This window comes from Poecilia reticulata, linkage group LG2, assembly GCF_000633615.1.
Source record: "Poecilia reticulata strain Guanapo linkage group LG2, Guppy_female_1.0+MT, whole genome shotgun sequence".
NCBI classification, from domain to species: domain Eukaryota; kingdom Metazoa; phylum Chordata; class Actinopteri; order Cyprinodontiformes; family Poeciliidae; genus Poecilia; species Poecilia reticulata.
The window spans coordinates 36,165,111-36,188,736 of NC_024332.1; the positions used below are offsets into that span (position 1 = coordinate 36,165,111).

The following is a 23,626-nucleotide window of genomic DNA, read 5'->3' on the forward strand; positions in this document are numbered from 1 at the left end:
CATTGTCACACACTGCACCTTTACTCCTCTGATTAGTTTTTGCTTCTTTTTGTCTTTCACATTTCTCCTTGGATACATGTCTATATGGACACTGCATACATACTTACATTTCACCTCAACAAATTATCATGACCAATATTTGCTTTTATGATTGTGTTCACACATGGTTACGGGTTTGTATTGGATGGATGGATGGATGGATGGATGGATGGATGGATGGATGGATGGATGGATGGATGGATGGATGGATGGATGGATGGATGGATGGATGGATNTGGATGGATGGATGGATGGATGGATGGATGGATGGATGGATGGATGGATGGATGGATGGATGGATGGATGGATGGATGGATGGATGGATGGATATCTGCTTTGCCTCATAACATCGCCCTCTGGTGGATGTGTTGATTATGAGCAAAATAAGGCTATTTATTAATGGTTTTAATTGACTAGTAGAGGGAAGAAATCTGACTTATGTTAATTTTACAATAATAAAACTCTCAGAGTTAACTTGTTGAGGAACCAAACTACTTAGAGTACAGTTGTAAAAATAAATTTGCAGTCCCTAGCTGTATCTTTAGCTATTTTTAACTAATTTAATTGTACTCTCCCACAATTCTTTTGTCCTTTGTTTTAATTTCAATTTTCTAACATGCAGCTTCACGATTTTAACCTACATGCATGTATTCAATTCTTCTGGAGCTTGAGCTGCTACTGGAGCTGCCATACTGGCTTTGCATTTCTTTTGGTATCCATCTTTCTCAGGGCTGGATATGGCTGTGTTTAGATTTTGATGGTCTGATAAAACAGTCAGAAACGGTCAGTAAAATTGTGTCAGTTCTCCATAACAACAGTTACTGTTACTCAACGAAGGGATTCTTTGCAAAGACATGTGTTTTCAGTATTGCACATGTACAAAACTATACGTTGCATGGACTTTAAATAAAATATGAGAAACACAAATGTTACAGAAGCAATAAAATTATTTATTTCAGAATAGTTGCAAGGTAATAAATTGAACTAAAAATAAAATCCACTTTTTTATGACCCATGATGCTTTGTGTGACTTATGAAACACAAAGCGGTGTAAAACAATGAGGTGGAAAACAATTAGGAATAATACCTCTTGTAACTTAGCTGCCTACCGAAACTCATCCTTCAGTCATATATTTGCAATATTATTGTAGCTAAATCTATAAATTATAAATATATTGTCTATACTGAAAGCACAAATGTATTTGAATATTGTTAAGTAACAGTTTTCATTTGTGTGTTGATTATATTGTGAGGTATGAAGAGACTGAGATGCCATGCATTAATGAGGTGATCATAATAGGATATTTCTGTATGTCACCGATGATGATGGAAAAATGGTTTTCCAGTAGTTTCTCCACTGTCAGTGCAGATGACAGTGCAAACCGGCAGCACATGCACAAACTTGATTGACATCCCTGAAACCTTCCTCCTGACTCCGAATGGTTGTTTCTCACTGGGAGCGGTGTATGTATTTCTGCCGATGTCAGTAGGACCACAGGGAGGAGAAAGAGGAGCTCAAATGTTTCACAGACTGTCTCGTGTTTTACTGTCACAACATAGTGACAGTTTTAACAAATATGTGAAAAACATATGTTTTAAGTTCCCTACTGGAGCTTTACTTTTTCTTTTTTCTAATGTATTTTTTTAATGTACTTTACAAACATGTGAAAAGCATTTGGCCACTTTAAAATGCTTGCTTGCAGTAAAACCTGAGATTTTAAATTTACTTCTTTGATTGTTTGAAATGTTTGATATTTTTTCATCCTGTGTGAAAAAAAAAAATGTCTGCACTTTTTCTTTTCTGAGAGTCCATACTGGTGTCCATTTGCCCTTGAGTGTTAAGTGACAACCAATTTTAAACTAGTAGTTATCTTATTGAACACTGGATGGCATTGTTGCTGTTCAGGAAATTTGGAATTTGCAGCAGAATTTCATTTTACTTTACAACCTCAAGAGAAAGTGCTCATATATGCATTACATGTATTTTGCTCTGGTTTACATAGTAAAAATTGAATATCTGATGCCTTCATGTTTTGGTCTCATGTTGTGATTCTAACCCTGATGTACAACACAGAGAATCTGCTTCGTCGAAAGAGTTTTCTTGCTACAGGCGGAAGTCATCGCATACATCACCTTTCATCTGTCACACCATGTTCCTCGACCGAACCAAAATAAAAAAAAGTAAAGAAGCGAATAAAAAAAGTTATAAAACACTTAAATAGAAGCTTTGGACTTGAGCTAAATTTGTGAAAGTCGCAGGAAGGTCAATAAACAGATTTTGAAATATGTAATCCTTTATTTGTGTCAATGTTTTTGAGACGGAATCCTAAGAAACTAAAACATTCATAAGCAGAGGAGCAGAGACGTCTTCAGCAATCTGCTTCAGGTTAACCGTTCTGTTTATACACTTCTCCCAACAAATCCTGGGAAAAGTGGTCCAACTGGATTTTCCAGGCTGGCTCTCACTCCCACACCCAGCAGCACCTGTATTTTGTCGTGGACACCGGACACCGTCGGCCGCTGAGTCACAGAGGAACGCCATCGTCATCTCTGGGTAGAGGTTGGTTCACCAGACCAGTGATGAATGCATTGCTCAGCACTTGATTTCCCATTACTTTGCTGACGTTGTGAATTAACAGTCATAGCTGAATCCAAGAAAATGGTAAGAGAAAAGTCAGTCAGTAGTTATGGGTGTTTTGATTCTATTTATGAGTTAAATGTAAAATTCACAGAATTTAGGCTTCTTTCCTCGAGGCCACTACTCCCTTTTTCACTCACTGATATAATAAAACACATCTTAGTATGCTGACTGGGGTCTCACAGTTTTCATGCAAATTTAAAATTTATATCAGACACAAAGAAAGAAACTTTGAAAAATGATGTGTTACATTTCATTTAAATGACCAGTGACTAAATTTAGCAACGTTCAAAGGTTTTTGTCATGCCAGAAATATTTGTATTCTGCTCACACAAAATTGCATAAATTAATACAAAATATAATTAAAAATGATTAGGACTTGAAATACAGTACATGTACTCATGTATTTTTTTTTAAATCAACACATTGCCAAAAATAAAATGAATGCAAAATATATTTTTTTTCTGAAAATAAAATTCTCCTCATTATGAGAAAATGTTACTTCATGCCCCCCAAAAAGAAAAGTGAATCCTATAAAGTGCATGTTTTGAAAAAACAACTCTATCCCCATTCGAATTCTTATGGCAGAGGGGATAAAAACAGTGCTTCACTTTTCGGGAAGAAGGGCTGGAGTATTGTTTTTGCTGATCCAGCAGTGTCAGTAGCCTCCTCTTGTTTGTGACCTCTGTCAGATGACAGTGAAGGTCTCCAATAAGCAACAATGTTGGTGAGTAGAACTCACTGAACTGTCTCTTCCAATCGCAGTCGCTTCGCCTCCTCCTGAAAGAAACAAGTACCTTCCCATTGCAATTCCTGCCCTCCTCTCTAATTGTTTTCTGTGCTCTGCTGCGTCTCTACTCACCATTGCTCTTTTTTAGCAGCAGCCACCACTTCGACACCTTTACCCTCCTTTTAATGTCACTTGTGTCGCTGACTTCCAAGTTAGTCACGAGTGTTTGAAATAAAACCTTATTTGGAACGAACTCTCAGGCACAAAACGCTCTTGTTTCACATGCAGCATCTCCAGGGAGGACAGCAGCAGCAGCACAGCTGTCGAATCGGGTTCTTCTTCTTATATCTTGCAGCCGCCTTGAACTTCTCGTTAGTTGCAGCTACGTAATCTTGTGTTCGCTCAACATTAGTTTGGATGTGTTCAATGCCAGCCCCTTGTTCCTCTACAAGCATGAAGATATCCATGAAGAGGTCTCTTAGCTCTTTCATATTGTTCTCCAGGCTCAAGAGTTCCTGGGTGTGGAGGAAGATAACATAAATATTATAACAGACATAAAAAGGGACATTAGTTGGGTAATGGAGATCGTAATCTACAAACTCTTAAAGTGACCTTGTCTCAGACTTTGATTTCTTTTTTTTTTACATTTTGAAAGATTATTTGACAAGCTTTTGTCCTCCTCAAGCCCCTTTACCTTGGATTAAGAGCACATTAAAAATCAGCCAGAACATGAATAGTCTGTGCTGAGTCTTCTAGTTGTTTGCTGTGGTGCATATAGTGAACTCCCCATTGTACAAAATGGAGTGCATGATTTAGTTTTTTTCAAACACCTGCCACAACAGGCTGCCATTATTGCACAAAACCACTTATTCAATTTATACAGAAAAATCTCTCAACAGTTTTCTGTTGTGCTGCTGAAGAAATTAGAAAAATACTAATACTAATAGTGTTCTTGCTTCCATGGTGAAAGTAAAACTGATGACGGAAATGCAGAACCCTTCCCCATTTATAGGAACATTTCTAGGATTATTAGGAACTGCAGTGCTGTGATACGTCTGCCAAAAAAGACATAAGGCAAAACCTACAAGAGCTTTAGGCTCATTCTTCCCTATACGCTGAAATAAGAATTTTCAAATTTCAGAAAATCCACTGACATTCAAAAGTTGTACTCGAGTAACAGCAGAACTAGGCCAGTATAATTTCACTCAGGTAAAAGTAGCCATTGAAGAAAATGCTCAAAAATTTGTAAAAAGATCTGACTTAGTATTTTATGGAGATATAATCTACCAGAAAAAAATATAAGTGCAAAGACTGTTATTTTAAAGATTAAAATGAAAATAAATAAATAATTGCACTACAAGAGAAAAAACACATTTCCAAACCATTTTTTTTTCAATTCAAAACTTATATGAAGTACTTCCAGTGACATAGTGTTTTCTGTAACTTTTTGAACAACAATGTCACAATTAGAAGCAGATCGAAAATACACTTCAAATTCAAAGCTTGTAGGTTTGTCTCTGTATCTCATGCATCTTCTATTAGCATATGTTTGTTCTTAATTTGTGAGGTTAATCCCAGTGGGCGCAATATCCAGAAATTGTACTCAAGTAAAAGTAGCATAATATCAATCTGGTTAAAGCATTAAGTACGGTAGAGTAAAAGTACATTTCTTTTCCCAAAAAGTCACTCATGTAAATGTAACTGAGTGGATGTAATTGGTTACCAGTCACTGCTGGTCTTTATCAAATGTGAAGAGGGCCTGATTAAGAAAGATTTGTGTTTCTTTTGCAAAATTTTATTTGATATTGACAAAGACAGGTTTATCAAGAAGAACTTTCCACTTAGCTATTTAGGGAGTATAATTATTTAAAGAAACATTTTCCAAGACTTTTATGACCCTTTTTCTTTTTGCTCTCACCCTGTGTCGCTGTTCGATCTCAGACAGTTGTGCCCGTGTGATTCTGACATCATTTAGCAGGTTCTCGTTGAACACCTCCCAATTTCCTGTGGCGACCATCTCATTCACCTCCTCCTCTGTTACACTCTTTTCCAATATCTCCAGCTGCCGCATAATGAAGTGCTTACAACGATCCTGCTTGGTCAGCAGACCTTCATTATACTGGCGCATCACCTGGAAGTAATTATAGCAAAAGAGAAAATGAGAAAGGAGGGCGGGGGTTGAAGAATGAGAGGGCATTTCACCCCCATCTTTTTTAGCATATACATAATTTATGTTTGATTTTTTGAGCTTCGTCACACTATGCATTCACTGTGCATCTGCACATGTTGGTGTAGAAAGACACAAAGTAAGTAATTATATGTGCCTCAGTTCTATCAGTGCTGTTTTCAGACTCCAAAATGAGTATGTTTATTATAACATAGATATTTTTATAGAGAGGAAAAAAAAAGATTTCTTATTCAATCTTTCCATTTGTCAATGTGTTTTATGCATTTACGAAGCATATCTTCTATTCATGTGCATTCGTGCAGCTTGAGAATAGAGGCAGCGGAACAAAGTTGTTTCAAGTGTCAAATGCAAAGGGAAGGCTGTCCTTTCCGACCTGCTGAAATCTGCGATGCAGAGCTGCATGCTGGGAGCGTTGTATTCTCACTGCGACAGCATTAGTTCCCAGCTGGTCTTCAGCTCTTTGGGCTTGTTTTGAAAGGCCGTCTAAACGGCGGTGGAGGCTTTCGGCCTGCAGCTTGATGTCTCGTGTTATGCTGCTCTCTTTCTTCATCACGCTGAAGCGACGCATGGCTGCCACCAGGGTCTTCTGCTGCTGACAGAACTTCAGGACCTACAGCGGTAGACGTAACGTTTTAGTATGAGCCACAAACATCACTTGAAAAGAAAACACAGGGTATCTTCTAATATCTCAAGTCAGTCCTCTGTGTTAAATATGAGTTAGCGAATACGTAATTTTATAATTCAGAAAATTATAAAATTACAAGAGGAATATCAGTAGCAAAATGAGTTTTTGTGAAAAGTATTGAAACTTCTTCGTCTTTTTCTACTATCATAATGGTTAGTGATTATGTTGCAACCTTCTCTTTATTAAATGTGGTAAGAGAGATGAACACAAAGCAGCACATAATTTGGATTTTGAAGGAAGATTAGAAATACTTTTCAAAAGCTTTTATTAAAAAAAGTATAGTATATTTGCATTCACTCCCCTTAATCTAATACCCTTTAAAAAAGCAGTGCAACCAACTTCTTTCATAAGTAATAATATCCCTTGTCTGTTGTTAGCCTGGCCTCTGCTTTTCTACGCATTTCTATTTCATTCTCATCTCCCTTCAGAGCTCCATCTTGGATTTCTCTGGTGAAATTTCAACCGGGCAAATAAGTAAAGTGTGAAAGATTGCGTCCTTTTTCAAATTGTAGCTCGCCTTAATACGATGGCATCTTGGCAATGGTGGTGGAGGAAATGAGTGAAGCCATTCACTCCATGTTGAACACACTTTCAAATATTGAGTCATTATGGACCTAATCCGCTCAGAGTCATTACCAGTAAGATTCATCAAGCAGGCGCATTACATATGTCATGGCAAAACTTTAGCGATTGGGTAAAATTAGATCCAATCTTTTAAAACTTCAGCAGAGTCCACACCTCCAGCAAGCATTGTTTCAGACCTTCTGTACAAAGCAAAGCGCAGAAGAAGAGGCTGGTTTTTACCAGGCATGTGAGTAATTCAATCTCATTATAAATATCATTATTTATAATGAGAAAGCCTGAGAGGTTCATTACAGAATATTATTTAGTAAACAGCATCCCTAAAAACCAAGCAACACATTAATAGAGGAGAAAGCTTCAGCAGGTTTAGGCTAGAAAACAATATTTCAAGCTTTGGACATCTAAACGGGCATTATTCAATCAGTTTTGCAGAAAAAGCGTGTGACGACTGGAAACATACTGTTTGGAGTTTGCCACAAATTGTGTAGCAGAAAAAGTAAACTTGTAGCTAAAGAGACCGTTACAAAATGAACATTTAGTCCCACGTGCAAAACACTATTCATGGTGGAAAAACAGCACTATATATAACCCAGAACATTCCATGCCCAGATTAAAACTCGATGGTGGTGGTGGTGGTGATGTAGAGTGGGTTTTCTTTAGCAGGGACGTAGGGTTTATGGATTAAACTAGGCAAATGGCAATCCTGGAAGAATACCACATAGAAGACAAGGCTGGAGTGGAGGTCTAACACTGCAACAACACAAAATCTTATGTTTTGTTTAATTTCTAGTTCAAATATTTCATTACCCTTGAATTACACAAATCTCACTAGCACGTAACTTGCATATTGGTAAATATTGATACTTCTACTAGCAGATTATTTCACTTAAACATAGGAAAATTGTCTTGTTTCAAGAGAATGTCTGCCACTGAAACTAATAGTTTTTATCAATATACAAGAATTAGTCACTTTAAACAAACTCCTCTATATTGATGAAAAGTTGCTTTTAAGTTAGCGCTGTTGTATTCAAGTCTATTGAGATATTTGCACAAAAAACTCGATTAAAACACTTGGTACGATTTTGTGTTTTTGCAGTGAACATGTCAAGGACAATTAAAGACAAAGTTATAATGGAGTGGTTTAGAACAATGTGTCATAATAGCCGAATGGTCAAATCTGGATTCATTTTAGAATCTGTGTCAATAGTTCAAAATTGATCCTTACAGACGCCCCACAATCCGTCAGACTATGCTAGGGAATAATTGGCAATTCCATCTGTACATGTGCAAAGCTGGTACAGTCATAACCCTTTCACCTCCAGAAGAAATATGTGGAAAGTTGATGCAACATTCACAAGGCATGAATACTTTAGCCTGTCTCTGTCATTTTTTCCCCACCTAACCTCTGTTTCAAGTGTGGAGATGTCATCTCTGATTTGCTGAGCCTCGGAGAGGAAATTCTGAATGACTGGTTCCTCCTCAAACACCACGGCCTGCTGGGTAATGGTCCCAGCTTCCACAGATTCATCATCATCATCACCCTCCTCTGAGAAAGGGTTGGTAGTGCTGGCTGTTGTCTCCGACAACTCCTGAGCTGTCTGGTGCAGCTCCTCCAACCGATCTCTCATTGTGGAAATCCCCTCTCTTCAAAACTACGGCGTCTTTGAAGACACTGAAATGGGATAATTCTGAAAAGAAAGAACAAACTTGTGAGGTTCATCATGACACACACCTGTCCGTGTCTCGTAATAACTGGAAGAAATAAATTGAAAGGTTGCTGAAAATTTCAGCCACCACCGATATAAAAAATTATATTCAGGTGGTTTATAGTTACAGATCCAGGCCTTCACCGAAACATGCCACTCGTAAAAAATACTTTTCAATGTTGTACTCATATTCTTCTTCAAGAAAACACCATTTTGTGATTGCTGGACGTCAGAGTTGCATTGATTTGATTAGAGGTCTAAAATGCTTGTGTTTCGCAAGAGACTTCAGCACATTAATTAGTACAATTAACGTAAGGATGCATGTCTGAGAAAATGTTTATCTCAATTAATTTATTGAAATGTATCACTACCCAGATGAGATAATCATCTGGGTAGTGATACATAAAGTAAATGGATACAAAGGTAGTTTGTTAATAAGTATGAAATGAAAGAACGTGGAAAAGAAATTATGTGAACAAGAAAAGGGGCAAAAAGACACAGAGGAAAATCACATTATATGTTTAAATACTTGATTGTAAAAAAAAGTAAAACTTTTTCATCCAAAATTATATGGTGGATAATAAATTACTTTGATAAAAGTTGGTGTTAAAATCTAATGTTAAGTAAAGGATTGGTGGCTTGCACACCACTTTTATAAGCTTCAGGTTTGATTAGGTGCTCCGATTAGGTCCCACCGGGTGGAGACCCAGAGGAAGACCCAGGACATGCTGGAGGGACTCTCTCTGCTGGCCTGCCCTGTCTCTCCGCTGGCCTGGGAACGCTCTGGGATTCCCCTTAAGGAGCTGACCCAAGAGGAAGAGGAGAGGGAAGTCTGCTGCCCCCAACACCCGACCTCAGATAGACCGAAGATAATGGATGTACGGGTGGAAGGTGCTGGATTTGAATTGTACAAAAATATGCCTAAACATCTGTTTTTTATTATTATTATTTTATTATTATTATTTTAGGAATCTTGCTAGAAAGAAAACATACATAACACTATTAACCTTCCTCACTAAAATAGCACGCTTTAGCTACATAAAACCAGCATGATGAGGGGAAAAGTTTATCTGCTTGTTTATCTGCAGCATCAGTCAGACTGACTGGAGAAGATTTATCCATGAGAACCGAGTCACTTGACTTTATCAGCAAAGCCAACAAAACCAAGCTTGGGAGAAACTTTACTTCAGTTTTCTTTCTAAGGAAAAAAGATTACCGTAAATGAAGTGTATGCAAATTGCATTTAATAAAAAAATATATATCAAAACAATATCTGTACCCACATAAACTAAGCTATGAATATTACTACAAGTAAGATAAATGCGTAGAGTAACTCTAACCCCAGCAATTTTTTAAGTGGGTATTTTAATATGCTTATTCTGGCAGTTCTAAAGCAGGATGCAGTACAGAAAGAAAGCATGAAACCCAAACTCTAATTTGTTCTAAGTCACTTACGTTTGGCAATTATTTGTCTTGCATTAAAACAGCATGCCAAACATTCTGAACTGCCCTCGTACCACACGGATTTGTACCTTAGAGGTCAGGGCGTAATCTTTGGTGAGCATGTGATTGTGTTGTGGGAACAGAGGGTTTGGATGTTAGGAAATGAAGCATTGCTAATCACAGACTAACCTATTTCTCTGTAGATTCTAAAAGCACAACTTGGTGTGTACATGTTTCAACAAATATAAAAGTCTTATACCTCAGAAATAAGTATCCTCTGTGCTGAACTCCTCATTTTGCCCTCTATTTTCCTCCCTACCTGTTCGACACAGAGGAGCTGATTAAAAAATTGCTGGAAGGATTTAGAAGCACATTCTGCAGTGTTTAGCCTAAAAACCCGAAAGAAAGTGGAACACGGTTCAAGGAGTTCAACTTCTCTCTCTTTCTCTCTCTCTCTCTCTTTGTTCCATAAAAAAAGCAAATAGTGTTTTCCTTCCACACATCTGCTCCTTTGTCTATGTTTCTGACGGGAGCCTTTTGTTGATATTCTCCTATTTCCATGCTGGTATTATCGGAGAACTGTCCAAATGTGCGTTGTTCATTTGCTGATTGTCTTTGTAGTTCAACACATTATGTCATATTCTTGTTTCGGTGCTCCAAATTCCCAGGCAAGCAGTTGAGCTTCAGTTGCAAATATTTTCTTTAACTGAATACTCCAAGCAGGAAATTCCAAATAATGGAGAGAAACCAACACAAATACATAACATTCATAGGTTTGAGCATACCTACATATTATACCTGCTATGTATCATAATTTCTAAGAAAACAGTTAAATGGAAGTTAAAATTCATGAATACAAGTTGAATTCTGAAATGTATACTTTACCTCAGTGTTTCATCAGGGATTTTCTGTTGATGAGTCCTACTTAGACATTCAGTGGAATCAGTTATTGTAACTCCATGATCTCCTGTTGATCCTTATAAGCTAGAAGTAAATAACTTTAACACTTAGCAACAGTTATACCAAAAGCTGCTTCACAGAAAAAGTTGCACTCAAAGCTCCAATAGTTTTAAGGAAGTCTGATGAAGCCAGTTTCAAGCACCACCCCCTCTCCAGAAAGGAAAAAAAAAAAAAAAAAACACCTTGCAGACGGCCAATAAGAAGGCAGCAGTCTAAAGGCCTGTTTACTTACACAAAGAAATGAGAGGTGACACGATTAAGTAAATGAGGAGGCAGGGATGGCATAGTGAGCACAGTGAATTCATAAACCCTACCCCAAGGCTAATTCTTGAAGAGGAAAATAGAGCAGAGCAAATAGAAGCGTATTGTGTACACAGCTAATGCCAAACAATAGGAACTGCGGTTTGGGTGTCAACCTTAGCATTAGGTTTCTGATCTGCTGAGTTAATTTTACGTGAAGTGGTTGAATTCCCAGCTTAAATCTCTGTTGATCTAAGAGTGTTAGACCCCAGAATATCTGCTGAGCATTTTTGATAAATGTCTACTGACAGGCCCCATATATCCAGGAATGCTTTCAACACGGGAAGGGAGCGTTTCACTCAGAACAATGCAGTAAAGTGGTTTGCTCTTTTCTGCTCTGTGAAAGTTATTTTTTCAAAGTTTATTAGAGAAATGGAGCACATACAAAAAGAGGTTTCTGCAGCAATTCTACTAGAAACAATTTAATTAGGTTTTGAAGAGCTTTTGTTGAAAATAAGAATATAAAAATTGTAGATGTCCGTTCCATGTTTATATATCCTGATTGTAGGTTGTTACCCTGGTTCTTTGGCAAAAATATTGTTTCCTTTATTAGCCTTTGGTGTCACAGTATTGTTTAATTCTCATTTTGTCTCTTTATGTCTTTGTCTGTCAATAGGTTCTCAACACCATGGTGCCTGTCTGATTTAGGGAAACACTTTGTCTCGTGAGAAAACATTTTCCTCGACACCAAAAAAGAAAAAAACTTGCCCCACGCATCTCATCATTTGTCAGCCRATATGAAACAAGCTGGACAGATCAGCCTTGTTGCTTGTTCTACTGACACCACGGAAACGCTGATTTGAAAATTATGTAACACTGAAGTATCCATCAAAATTTTGGCAGACTATGCTTTAGCTGCATAGGACAAAAAAAAACATTTAAAAAATAATAATAGCTAGGAGAGATCATGTAACCCAAATTATTCCTAAAAGGAAAATGTGCTTATCACAATAAAGTTAAACTGCTTGTACTGATTATACCGAGTTACTTCCAACCTTATCACAATGGAAACAAGCATTCAGTGCAGAAGGTGAGCCTGTGTTCTGTGGATGATTAGTAACTCATCATTTGGCTCTGATTATTTTCTCTCTATCGCTGCTGTGCGATTAACCTCACAAACCTTTGGGAAAACATGATCCCATCTTGAAATCTCTTAATTGGTTCTAGTCTATTCAAAATGTGATTGAACTAAAAGCTAAGTGTCTGTGTGCCACCATGATGCCTGCATACTGATTGGGAAATAATATTCAAAACAAGTTTGCATAGCTGCCTTTATTGGTATGAAAATATATTTTTTAAATATTCCAAAATATTGGAAACACATTAGAGCATATGGTATACATGTATGTCTGAAAATTATTATTTTTTTACTCCTTTGTATCAGACTTTGCCATAAGTCTATTTAAATACTAAATATGGCATAAAGTTATGATGAAACCTCAAAGTATGGCCACAATAATTTTGTTGTTAAACAATTGTTTCATGTTATAGTAAAAGCAACAACTCAAATCTAAGACACCTCTGTTTTAATTATTATACTGTCATAATAATGAATTTAATGAATTTGTGCTTCTTTTTGTTTTTGTTTTGAGATGACTTCTAATAAGACAGCAAAATTTTACCAGCATAATCTGTAGAATTTAGTCTCCTATGCATGAAGCTCTACATGTAGTGACAGACAACTAAACAGATACTTTAAGCATTGAAATAGTTTCATGATGACTCAGACACAAAAGTAAAGTTGTCTTCATCTTCACTGACATGTTTCCTAACAATATTTCCAGAACTAATTGCGGAAAAACAAAGTTTCTCTAAGGTTCAAAGCAGAGGGATGCAAACAAACTCTACTCTGTCCTTTCATGCAGGTTTTCCACAAACAAATGACTGACCTGACCTATGACCTTCCCATGTGATCACAAACATCCAAAAAGAAATGATGCCCTTTAAAGTCATAGTGAACCTGATCATCTGCTGTTTCTAAATGTTTCACGTATGAGTGAAACATTTAGATGTGAAACATTTAGATGTGAAACATTTAGATGTGAAACATTTAGATACAAACCTCACAAATTACCTGAATAAAAATTGATTACCGGTAAATAAACTTGATTGGAAACGGTGGCATACCGTTTCCAATCAAGTTTATTTGATTGGAAACGGTATAGATTTTTAGAGCGCCAGGCTTCACATATAATGCTTGTTAAAACTAAACCCATGCAGTCTGATAAACATCTAACTAAAATGTATCATGAATGTGCATGAAAATGAACATAAACTAACTTTAGCTAGTCATATATAATGTGATGTATAAAGACTAAACACTGTAAATACTTGCAGAAAAAATGCATTTATATCACATAAGAAAAAGTTATTTGGAAAAAAAAAAAAGCTATAATCAGGAAAGGAAACACATCACTTTAAAACATGTCCCCAAAAACGAGATAACTGTTTTCAAACAGTAATGGCTTCATCTCCACAGTGGAGGAAAAGCGGGGGCTGCAGTTTAGGCATCATGACACAGAATAAATGTGAGGTCTGCTGAAAAGAAATAACTATTTATGAGAAAGTATTAAAAAGGCAAAAGAGTACAATAAACAGAAAGTATTTCAAGATGAACATGCCAGCATTCGTAAACCTAATTGTGGAAGAACATGATCTGAAAAGCATTAAAGTGCAATATCTCCCTGGTGTTTTATCTCAAATACACTCAATTCTGCAGAGCATGTCGGGATGTCTCAGTCACTGTATCAAGTAGAGTTTGCTGGAGAGCTCTCTTGGTATTTCTATAACAGAGGGAATGTCAGAAGCAGAGCTTTGAGACTCTTCATTGAAAGGAAACGAGAGAAAGAAAGAGAGAACTAGAGAGGAATGGAGGGAGAAAAAAGCTCCCAAACAACCTCTCAGCTTCATCCCTGAATGAGAGAGAAAGAAGATATGCAGTATCTGTGAATGCCGCGTTAATAAAACGGTATATGAGGTATTAAAAGTTTATGCTATTACCAACATTCTTTTCACTTGGTGCCAGCTACATATGGCTATAACCATTGCTTTTGCAGTGAAAAACGATATTAAGTTGTCCAATAGCAGAAGTGGCACCGCCATGGTGTACTCTTCAATTATGTGGAGTCACAGAGAGACCTCCATCATGCCATGTACAGATGACATAGCAGGGCAATATCCAACTTTTCAAAAAAGACCAGCGTGAGGCTGATATATGGGTCACACACCAGGAGAATTAAAAAAGAAAAAAGGAGAGATAAATGAGTAAGGGGAACGAGATGGTCAGGGGGGCAAGGATAATGAGGTCAAAACCATTGTCATTAAGCCTAAGATTGATACCAGGGTTGGTTCCTTTGACTACTAAGATGACATTCGGTGACCTGAAAATTACATGCTCCCCTTGGTAGGTGAAGAACTTTTTACCTTGGGTCATTTTGGTTTTAATTTCCATATGAGCGTATTGTAGGTTTAGCTCCATTTATAATTACATAGGTAATATCAGTGTAAAGTTTAATCTTAAATCACCAACGTCACATCACAATCACAATAATAACTTTCCTGCTATCATTTTTTAAAGTTCAGCACTGGAACTATTTATTGCATTTCGATTCGCAGTTGCATTCTGTACCGATAGTATGTTGTCACTTCCATTTCAGAAATGTTTATCCATTGCATTATCACCAACATCGAGGAATATTCTGAATAGGTTTGGAACTAGAGTGCTCAGATCTCAAGTGTAATTTATCTTCATTGCTTATTATGTTCTGAACATTTCTAAAATACTCTTTATTTTCATAAAACATGGTTCCAAAGCCTCATTTGTAACAATCTGCTTTTATAAAATATATTATGGACTATCAAGGTTTATTTTATTATAGAAAAGCATGTAGAAAGTTGTTTATGTCCTTCTTGACTATCAATGGAAACATCCTTATTGGCATTGCAGCAAACCCCATAATTGCAGGTCAATTTTTTATATCTTTTCAATGGTGTTTTGAGAAATCACTTTAAATCTTGTAATTCTTTAACCATAAAAATTTGGAGAAACAACCAAAACTACTAAGTTCTAAATGACAAAGGGTTGAAATAATGAATACCCAACAATTCATCAATATTAACTGCAGTGACCTTTTCTAACTTTGCATTTTGAAGAGTTGAAAATTTAAGTTAACCAGAAGAAAAGATTTGAGTTGAACGGTTAGAATTTTGAATATTTTTGAAAAAGCAGATTTTTCAAAAATATTTACTTTTGAAAAATAAATATTCATCATTACTTTTCATCAATGATAATTAAAATGAAACAAAAAGACTTAAAGCTAATGAAAAACTTTTTTTTCTTATAAGACTGCCTTTTACCTATTTAACATTTATCATCTATTTTAATGGGTGGTAAATGGTAACTGAATATCTAAGCATTATTTAGAAAGTTGATTCTTTAATTGTTTTTTTCAAGTGTCTAATTTTGACCTTATTCCTTCTTTAGCATTTTTAATGTCTGGAAGACATACAAAAGGAACAGATTATCCTTATCATTAAACATTCCAGATAAATGTATATTTAGCAGTGCTTCCCAGAATTGTTACTGTGTTCTGAAGGACAACTATACAACAACAGACTAAGATAAATATTAAAAGCTGGCTGGTGAGATTTGTGGTCACCCAAATAGATCAGTAAGCATATTTAGTCTGGACAAACAAACGGAACAGGTCAGGGAAGTGTTGGCGTGTGTGCGCGTGTGTGTGTGTGGGTGTGTGTAGGTGTGTGTGTGTGTGCGTGYGTGCGCGTGCGTGTGTGTGTGTGTGTATTTGATTGGGGGGAGTCTTCTATAATACTGTATGTTTGAACAAGATGGGACTGTACTGAAATAATAAAGCAAACATCAAGAATCGCCTCATCTGTAAATAAATTCTCATCTGCCGGGCTCTGGTGGGAATGAGCCTTGATTAAGTCCAGATCAGGTTTGTGTAGAATATTGTCCTCTGATTATCATAACTTGTGTACAATGTGACTCAATTTGCACATTGCTTTGGGAAATCTGCTGAGGTGGTTGGAGCATTATTAGAGACAAAAGAGAAAAAAAAAAACTCAGCTCAGAAAATGAGAACAAGTTTTTTTTTCTCTCCGTTTTCAATGTATTTCTCATATGTTGCTTGAAAACCAAGGTTGTATCACATAAGAAAAAAACTGACATGTTTCCTGTTGATCAGGACACCCTGGTGCAGTGGTTTCCAAACTTGGTCCTCAACTGGACCTGTTCTGTAGGTTTTAGGTGTTTCTTTGCTTCCAAAAACCTGGATGAGTGGGTGATTAGCAGCATTGGGTGGCTGCAGAAGAGGCCAGGTATGCTGGAACATAGACACATCTGATACAAGTTTGGGAACCATTGTCCTATAATATGTTGTTCATGGGAGTTTGAAATAGGTATCATCAACACATCATTTGTACCATATTAGCACATAGCTAATCTATGACATGTATTTCTTTATATTCTAACATCTCCTATTCATCTCCTAGGAACAGTAACTCCCACGAAGGTGGAAAAGTGGCATTGCCTCTCACAACCTCAACATGACGATGGTGTTGGTTTTGACAGGTTCAGAGAGATGAGTATCACAGTACTGCCTCAGCTAAAGACCACATTTTCCCGCTTCCTTACCACACACACACGCAAACATGCACAAGCACTTCCACAGGCTTGTCTCTCCACAGCAGGACACCCCTAATCGAGATGGAAGAGTGCTGTGGCAGATCGAAATGCCTGCAAATGACAAGGTTGGAATGGATTGGCTCCCGTGCCCTTGTCATGTTGTTCCATCTGCATCAAACAGAGAGGAAGACAGATGGATCCCAACATTGGCAGAAGGCTGGATGCTACAGACAAATGTTTAGGAGAAAACACAAAGCTGTGGGGTGCAGTGACATCAAGAGAAACAAGCCTGTCAGAATATATATTTTATCATTCACAAGTTCCTCTGCTTATTGGTGTTGTATATACAGATCGTTGACTCCCTCTTGATTCTTTAACGTTTGACAGTCCTGAGTAGTTTGCCATATTTTTTGGACAGCATAAAGGCAGGACACTGAGAGTTCTGAATCACACAGCATGGCTCATCAAGTTAAATCTAAATCTAGAAACGTTCCCTTGCCCACAAGGTCCTAGCTTCAAAGTTTGAGACCCCAAAAGGTTGATTGGCCCCACTGGCAAAGGGGAATGATTGGACAGAGTGGAAATTGGATAAATTGATTGGGGTTTTGACTGCAGTAAAGCATACGAGAGTCCTCTTAATGGTGACAAAAGAGCTAAGTAAAAATGTAAAACTCTTGATTTATTTATCTGTCTATGTTCCAACCACCACCTGTAGTTATGAGATGTGGATCATCCCTAAAAGAAGAATGATTCAAAGTAAATGTTCTGATGGAAGTGGCTAAAATTAGCTTCCATTGTTTGTTTGTTGCCTTAAACAAGTTTAGCAAAGCAAACACCATTAACATTAGTCAATGTTGATGATTAAATTATCTTATATTAAAGAGAAATTACCTTATATTAAAGACATATTATCCAAGTTGTTGTTAATAAGGAAAAGAAAAAGGGAAACTATCTCTCTCCCTTTTATTTTCTTTTAAACTTCTTTTCAAGTAAAACATTTTTCCAGGGAGGACATGTGGGGAAAAACTTTTACTTCATACAGTAACTTGTTCAGCATTTGCTGTCCACAGATTCAAATGAAATGCTGCAATAATATTTGCTATATTGACACAGGATGTAGCCACTTAACAAAGCAACAGTATATTATTAAAATACAGTTTTTCTGTCTCAAAGGCATACAGAATGCTATCAGAGTAAAACTTTTTTTTTTTAAACTGTATTTATAATAATAAAACTAAAACACAAACTAATGTGCTGGCTAGCAATACCACATGACATTTGACTAAATCCAAATGCATATTTTGGATGATTTAGGAAATAAAAATTGCAACTCTTACTGCTGTGGGCTATATATCTGAAGTAGAAAGCTAAGGACCCTGTTAAAAATTTGAATGTGCTTATACTAGCTGCTGGACCAAGGTGTTTCTCTAAGGTGATGCAGTGGCAAATGTAGAGAGGCAGGTTAATGTTGTTTTTCCTGCCTGGGGGATTAATCACATGGCCTCATAACAACCTGCCAAATGCCAACATAAACATCCAGGAGTGCTGGGGAGAATCTGCCAAATGCAAACTTGGAAGACGGCAGTAGAAAGAGGAAAAACTTGGAAAGGGTAAAGAGAGGCGCTAACTAAAGAAAAAACACATAGTATAAAGTAACCGGCAGAGTAAAGATGTCAAAAAATAGGGTTTGCTTTTACTCATATATTTTTAAAAAGAGTGTAAGAAATTTATATTTTACCTCTGATACCTGTCTCAGAGATATACTTGAATGCTTTGTAGTTATGACAACCAAAAAGCTAAAAAAAAAAAAAAAAAGTAAGGCAAAGCAGAGACAAGGCAAAAATAAATATCAAATACTGAAGGAAGCAATCTCATTCGAGGGCGTCTCTTATCAACATCTGTTGATGACAGTTTGTCTTGGACAATGTCCTTTGTTTCACCTCCCAAGGTCTCTATCAGTACTCCCTTTGCTCTCCTCCCTCCTCTGCTCCTTCACCTTCATTGAGATCATAAATTGCTGAATATAAAGCCTTGTTTCCAGTCCGTTAGATGCGCCAGCCAATGCCAAGGGCCTTCACATCCCCCTTTTGCACCTTCGAAGGCACTTATGTGAAAAAAATCTGTCTCCCTCTCTGTATATCCTTGTCTGTAATACGCACATGCATCATTCAAGCACTAACCCACACCCCCAGAATGCATCATATCCCCTCACAAGGCCACATTGTAGCTCTGCTATTTATTGTAAATAGACATTTGGTTAGAAAAGTGGATATATATAAAAATGGTTTTACCGAAATAAATACAAAATTGCTGAGCTGGTGAAAGTCAGTTAACTGATCTCAGAGGAGACTGATGCTTATATCATAAATATACTCACATAGTTTAATAAACAATCAAACCAAGATCATTCTGCAACTCTACTGATGTAAATATACTTCCAAGGGATGAATGAAACTCTACATTTCCCAAGGGCTTTATTATTCACAAAGTTTTTTAACCTGTTGACCAACATAAAGGCGTGCAAACTTGTAAAAAAGGGGAAGGTAATTAATCTACATGATTTTCAAAATGTTTTACAAATGCTGTGATTTGGTTGAAGTGACATAAAGGAGAGTTTGAACAACGCTGCAAAATCATGCTGCTTGTCGTATCTGAGCTGTGTTCTCCCTCGCCTTTTGTTTCCGTTTGTCCTCGCTCTGTTGTCATACAGGACAGAGTCCTGAAGCCACATTTTCCTTTGTTTAGTTTTAAAGCCAGGCAGGAGCACATGTTTGAGTTTCTATGACTTTTTGTTCCAAAGTGCTGAATTGATCTGGATCTGGGCAGGATCTAGATCTGACATCAGCCCCATTTTCACATTTCCTAAGCCTGATCCCCGTCACTGTCACGCTGATCTGTGATACTCTGAGCTTTAGCTGCGTTGTGGTTCATGCTGTTTTTTCTTTTTGTTCCCTGTTTTAATTATAAGCTGAAGTTATGCTTCAGCGTCCCATTTCATTTATCGTTCAATATATTTCTTTTGTCTTTTTCATCAGTAACTAGATTACATGTTGAAATAAAGTTGAATGTAATGTTGGCCTATTTTGTTCATAAATTCTCAGATTAAGTTGAAAATAAGTGTGTCAGTCATCATTTGTTCTTGTGTGAGAAGTTTTCTGCTGTCCAGAAGCCATGAACTTGTTCTTTTATCAAAGGCTTTCGAGTTTTACTCGATTCCAAAGATACTGGATCTGTGCCCTGATTCAAATAAAAACAACTTAACTTTGCTAACTATTTAATTGACAAATTAAAAATCATAATTATTAAATATCACTTCAGCAAAACATTGATGCAAATCTTGATTTCCAACATTGAAAACCTTTTCCAAATTGAATAGTGATTAATACATTTGTTAAATAACCAATTTGTTCGAGGCACAACACAGGGGGAAAAAAGATTAAAAGATATTAAGATATTTTTGGGTGCTGTTTGGGCGCAGAGGCTTGGCACAACCCATGTCCTTAGTCCTCATGGTGGTGATCGCAGGTTCAATTCCCGGCCTGGTGACATTTGCCGCATGTCTTCCCCCTCTTTTATAACCCTATTTCCTGTCTAACTACTTTCAAATAAAGGCCACTAGAGCCAACAAAACCTTAAAAAATATATATTAAGATATTTAAGAGATCTTAAAATGAGTGTTTGTTAACTAGGTTAATTCAGGTAGATAACTCTCCATACTGGTTACTTAGATTAAATTTATTGGAACTAGGCAGGTGGTTGGATCAAAGTAATTGTCAGTAATGCTGAAAAAAACTCTTTTCAGTTCATCCAAACATTTTCTTATATAATCATTATGTTTTCATTAGATGCAAATTCACATAAACGTATTGTCTATAATATTTAATACATTTGAAACGTGTAGGGCCAAAAGAAACATGTTGAATGTATCTGGCAGGAACCCACCAGGACCGACAGCAGCGCCTCAGTTTGCTCACCAAATAAATAAGGCAACGGAGGAAAACAAACACAAAAATGTGGTTAAAGTGATTCCTGTTGTATTTATTTTTCACTGCCTTATTTTTCTGTTCAACATTAAAGCTTTTAAAAAAAATATTCCAATAGATCACTGTTAAATTTTTGGCACGGGTGTTGTTGAGGGAAAGAAGAAATTTATTTTGTTCTCGGTTGTCTGTGTAATCAAAGTTAACACAACAAAGTATTCTACTGCAGGTAAGAGATTGACTGATTATGGCCTCTCAACAGAACTACAAGACTCCAGATATTCTAACACTGATAAAATATTGATTAACTTTTTTGAGTCTTTCTGGCTACACTGGTTTGTCTTGGGGAAGCTCTGTTGTCTGTGCCGTCATGATCGTTGGGTCTGTGCTTTGTTTTGATATTTGTATTCTGCCTCAATGTTCTCCGTGTATTCTAACAAATTTCCTCAGATCAACTTCAGTTTCTTGCTTTCCCTCACAGCTGCACCCAGTTTTTAATCAACCACCTGCTTCTTGTTCAGTAATCAACTCTCCAGCTTAAAAATCACCTTGTCAGAGACCAACGTTTCCTCCAGCACATCTCTTAGTCCTTGTCATCTGGACTTTGCTGGTTGTTTCTCCTATTTCTGATGTTTAGTAATGAACAAATACATTTTCAGCTACCTGCCTCTCTGCGTTTGGGTCCTGCTCTTCATTGTTTTGTGATGTGCACGAAACAGTTCTCCTAAGGGGAACACAGGGCATGTGTAGACACTAAATTTATTTTAAAAAGGTAAATATGGAAAAGAATAATATTTCAGAGAATACTATGTCTTCACTACCTCTTCTCTTTAGAAACCAAACAATATGGAATGAGGTCTTACTCTCTCTAGCGGCCATTTTATGATTGAAATGTGACGCACTGTCTCGTGTTGCATTTAGTTTGTGTTTTTTTCTTATCCTATGAAATTTTGAAAAGTTGATTTGATTTTTTTGAGGAAAAACAAAAATTTTCATGATACATCAGTTATTTTTACTGGCTGGAATTTACATATTTTAAAATAAACACAGTGGAAATTAAAGCCAATTGTCTTGTTTCTTCTTCTTCAATGGTTTGCAACATTTTTAAATGTTCCTACTGGTGATCTAATCACTCTAAGCTAGCAGAAGTTTAACTCGAGGTTTAAATCTTGCTAACCCCATCAATATTCACCTCCCTGCCAAGACGGATGTCTGAGTTCCCAAACATTGTCGCAATTGAAAATCAAATGTTGTGTACAAGGCCTTGTTTAACCCAGGTAAAAAGGCTCATCAACTGAAGCCTCAGGGCTGTTTTTACCTCCTCTAAAGTTGGCAGCAAAATGTCTTCTGTGTTGCTGCAGCTCTCTGATAGCTTGATATGATGTTGTCTGGATATGTTGGCTTGCCCTTTTTGTGAACTCTGAGCCAGCTGGAGAAGACTCCAGCTGTCATGAGGAAGCTGGGGGAATCGTTTGATGTAGTTTTCTTTTCAAAGTGTCAACAGAGTTAAACCCCAGTTGTGTAGGAGACAAATAACTATCGATGTAGTTACTTTACAAAAAAACCTTTTTTGTTTCTTTTTCTTTAAATCTGGAAAGTAGAACAGCACAAAGCCAAAGCACTCTTTAGTATTATATTTACTGCAACTTAAACTTTAATATGCTCTAAAACTCTTCATCAAATGTCCTACAGTGCATTCTGTGCAACTTCAAACATTAAACTGTTTCATTTGCTGCCCCAGAGGAAATACTTATTTCCTATCATCATTAGCCCCATAGCAGACATAAAACTCTCACTCAGACTCTATTAATGTCATGTAGGACACAGGTAATTTAATTCATAAGCTAAGATTACATCTGAGTTGTAATGGCCTAATGATGAAGCATGATGTTGAGTTTCGGTTAATAGGATTGCTTAATATATGACAAAGACTGTGCAATTATCCGCTGCTAAGGAGCAAAACAGGCACCAAGTAACCTATTTTGCCAAAATCTGGCACTCCCCTGCTGCCAAGATGGAGTGTGTGCAGAATGTGGATTACTTCACACTCAGGTTGGTAATGGAAACTTGATGGTGGATCTTGAGCACATTTATGTGTTCATTATCATATGTATCCTATAATTAAGCGAGATACCAACCTCTGTATTTTAAGAAAATGTATAAACACTTTGAGCTACATTCATGTGAATAACATTCAGCCCTGTTCATCTGTTTTGAGACTTTTAGTTTTTGGGTTTTTTTGTACTTTCCTACTTACGTTTCCCTCTGCTGAAATACTTAATGTTTCACACATGGTATTTTAAATTCAATGAGTGTACATTTTAGTTTTGGTAAGTAACCAGACTGCAACAAACATTGTCTGTAGAGAGGATCTTCTGTGAATCTTTCCCTCCATCTAAGGCTTATACAGGTACAGGGTCGTGAAAAGGGCTGATGATTAAAATAACAAAATTTTAATTGTTATTTAACAATTAAAATTTGTTAAAATTTGAATCCCACACAAGAATCCCCTTGTGTGGGATTCTTTTTACATCTCCTATTTCCACAAAACTCCTCGTCTTAGCTGCAGTCGACAGCCGTGCTTTAGCCTTACAGAGCGTCCCGCCTCCGTTCATTCCCCGCTCAGCTCCACCAGACTAGCGGCAGCAGCGATTAGCAAACATTTGGTGGAACTTCAAATCTGCTGAGCTTCTTCCCAGTTCAACTCTTCTATATTCTATTCCAAACA

At 36.9% G+C, this 23,626-nt stretch overlaps 1 protein-coding gene across 3 annotated transcripts; it reads right to left on the reverse strand.

Moving 5' to 3' along the window:
* Positions 1 to 2,315: 2,315 nt before the first annotated feature.
* On the reverse strand, positions 2,316 to 11,089 carry stx19 (syntaxin 19). 3 transcript variants are annotated; one of them, XR_533080.2, is made up of 6 exons: positions 10,897 to 11,089; positions 8,266 to 8,550; positions 5,969 to 6,205; positions 5,326 to 5,538; positions 3,540 to 3,922; positions 2,316 to 2,684 (listed from the first exon to the last, which is right to left on the reverse strand). XR_533080.2 is itself a non-coding variant. In XM_008403551.2 (5 exons), exons 2-5 carry the CDS (start codon positions 8,488 to 8,490, stop codon positions 3,686 to 3,688), a joined length of 912 nt encoding a protein of 303 aa, XP_008401773.1. In that variant the 5' UTR covers positions 8,491 to 8,550; positions 10,897 to 11,089; the 3' UTR covers positions 3,159 to 3,685. The 3 variants fall into 3 exon arrangements, 1 of the variants encoding a protein (XP_008401773.1); XR_533079.2 differs by lacking the exon at positions 2,316 to 2,684 and adding an exon at positions 3,159 to 3,457; XM_008403551.2 differs by lacking the exon at positions 2,316 to 2,684 and having other exon boundaries at positions 3,159 to 3,922.
* Between the last annotated feature and the right edge of the window lie 12,537 nt (positions 11,090 to 23,626).

What these genes read in the sequence shown, in the direction of transcription:
- stx19 (XM_008403551.2), bottom strand. Translation starts at nt 8,490, where the DNA reads ATGAGAGATCGGTTGGAGGAGCTGCACCAGACAGCTCAGGAGTTGTCG. An exon ending in TCTCCACACTTGAAACAGAG is followed by an intron (nt 6,206 to 8,265) that starts GTTAGGTGGGGA and finishes CTACCGCTGTAG; the next exon opens with GTCCTGAAGTTCTGTCAGCA. An exon ending in AGATCGAACAGCGACACAGG is followed by an intron (nt 3,923 to 5,325) that starts GTGAGAGCAAAA and finishes CTCCACACCCAG; the next exon opens with GAACTCTTGAGCCTGGAGAA.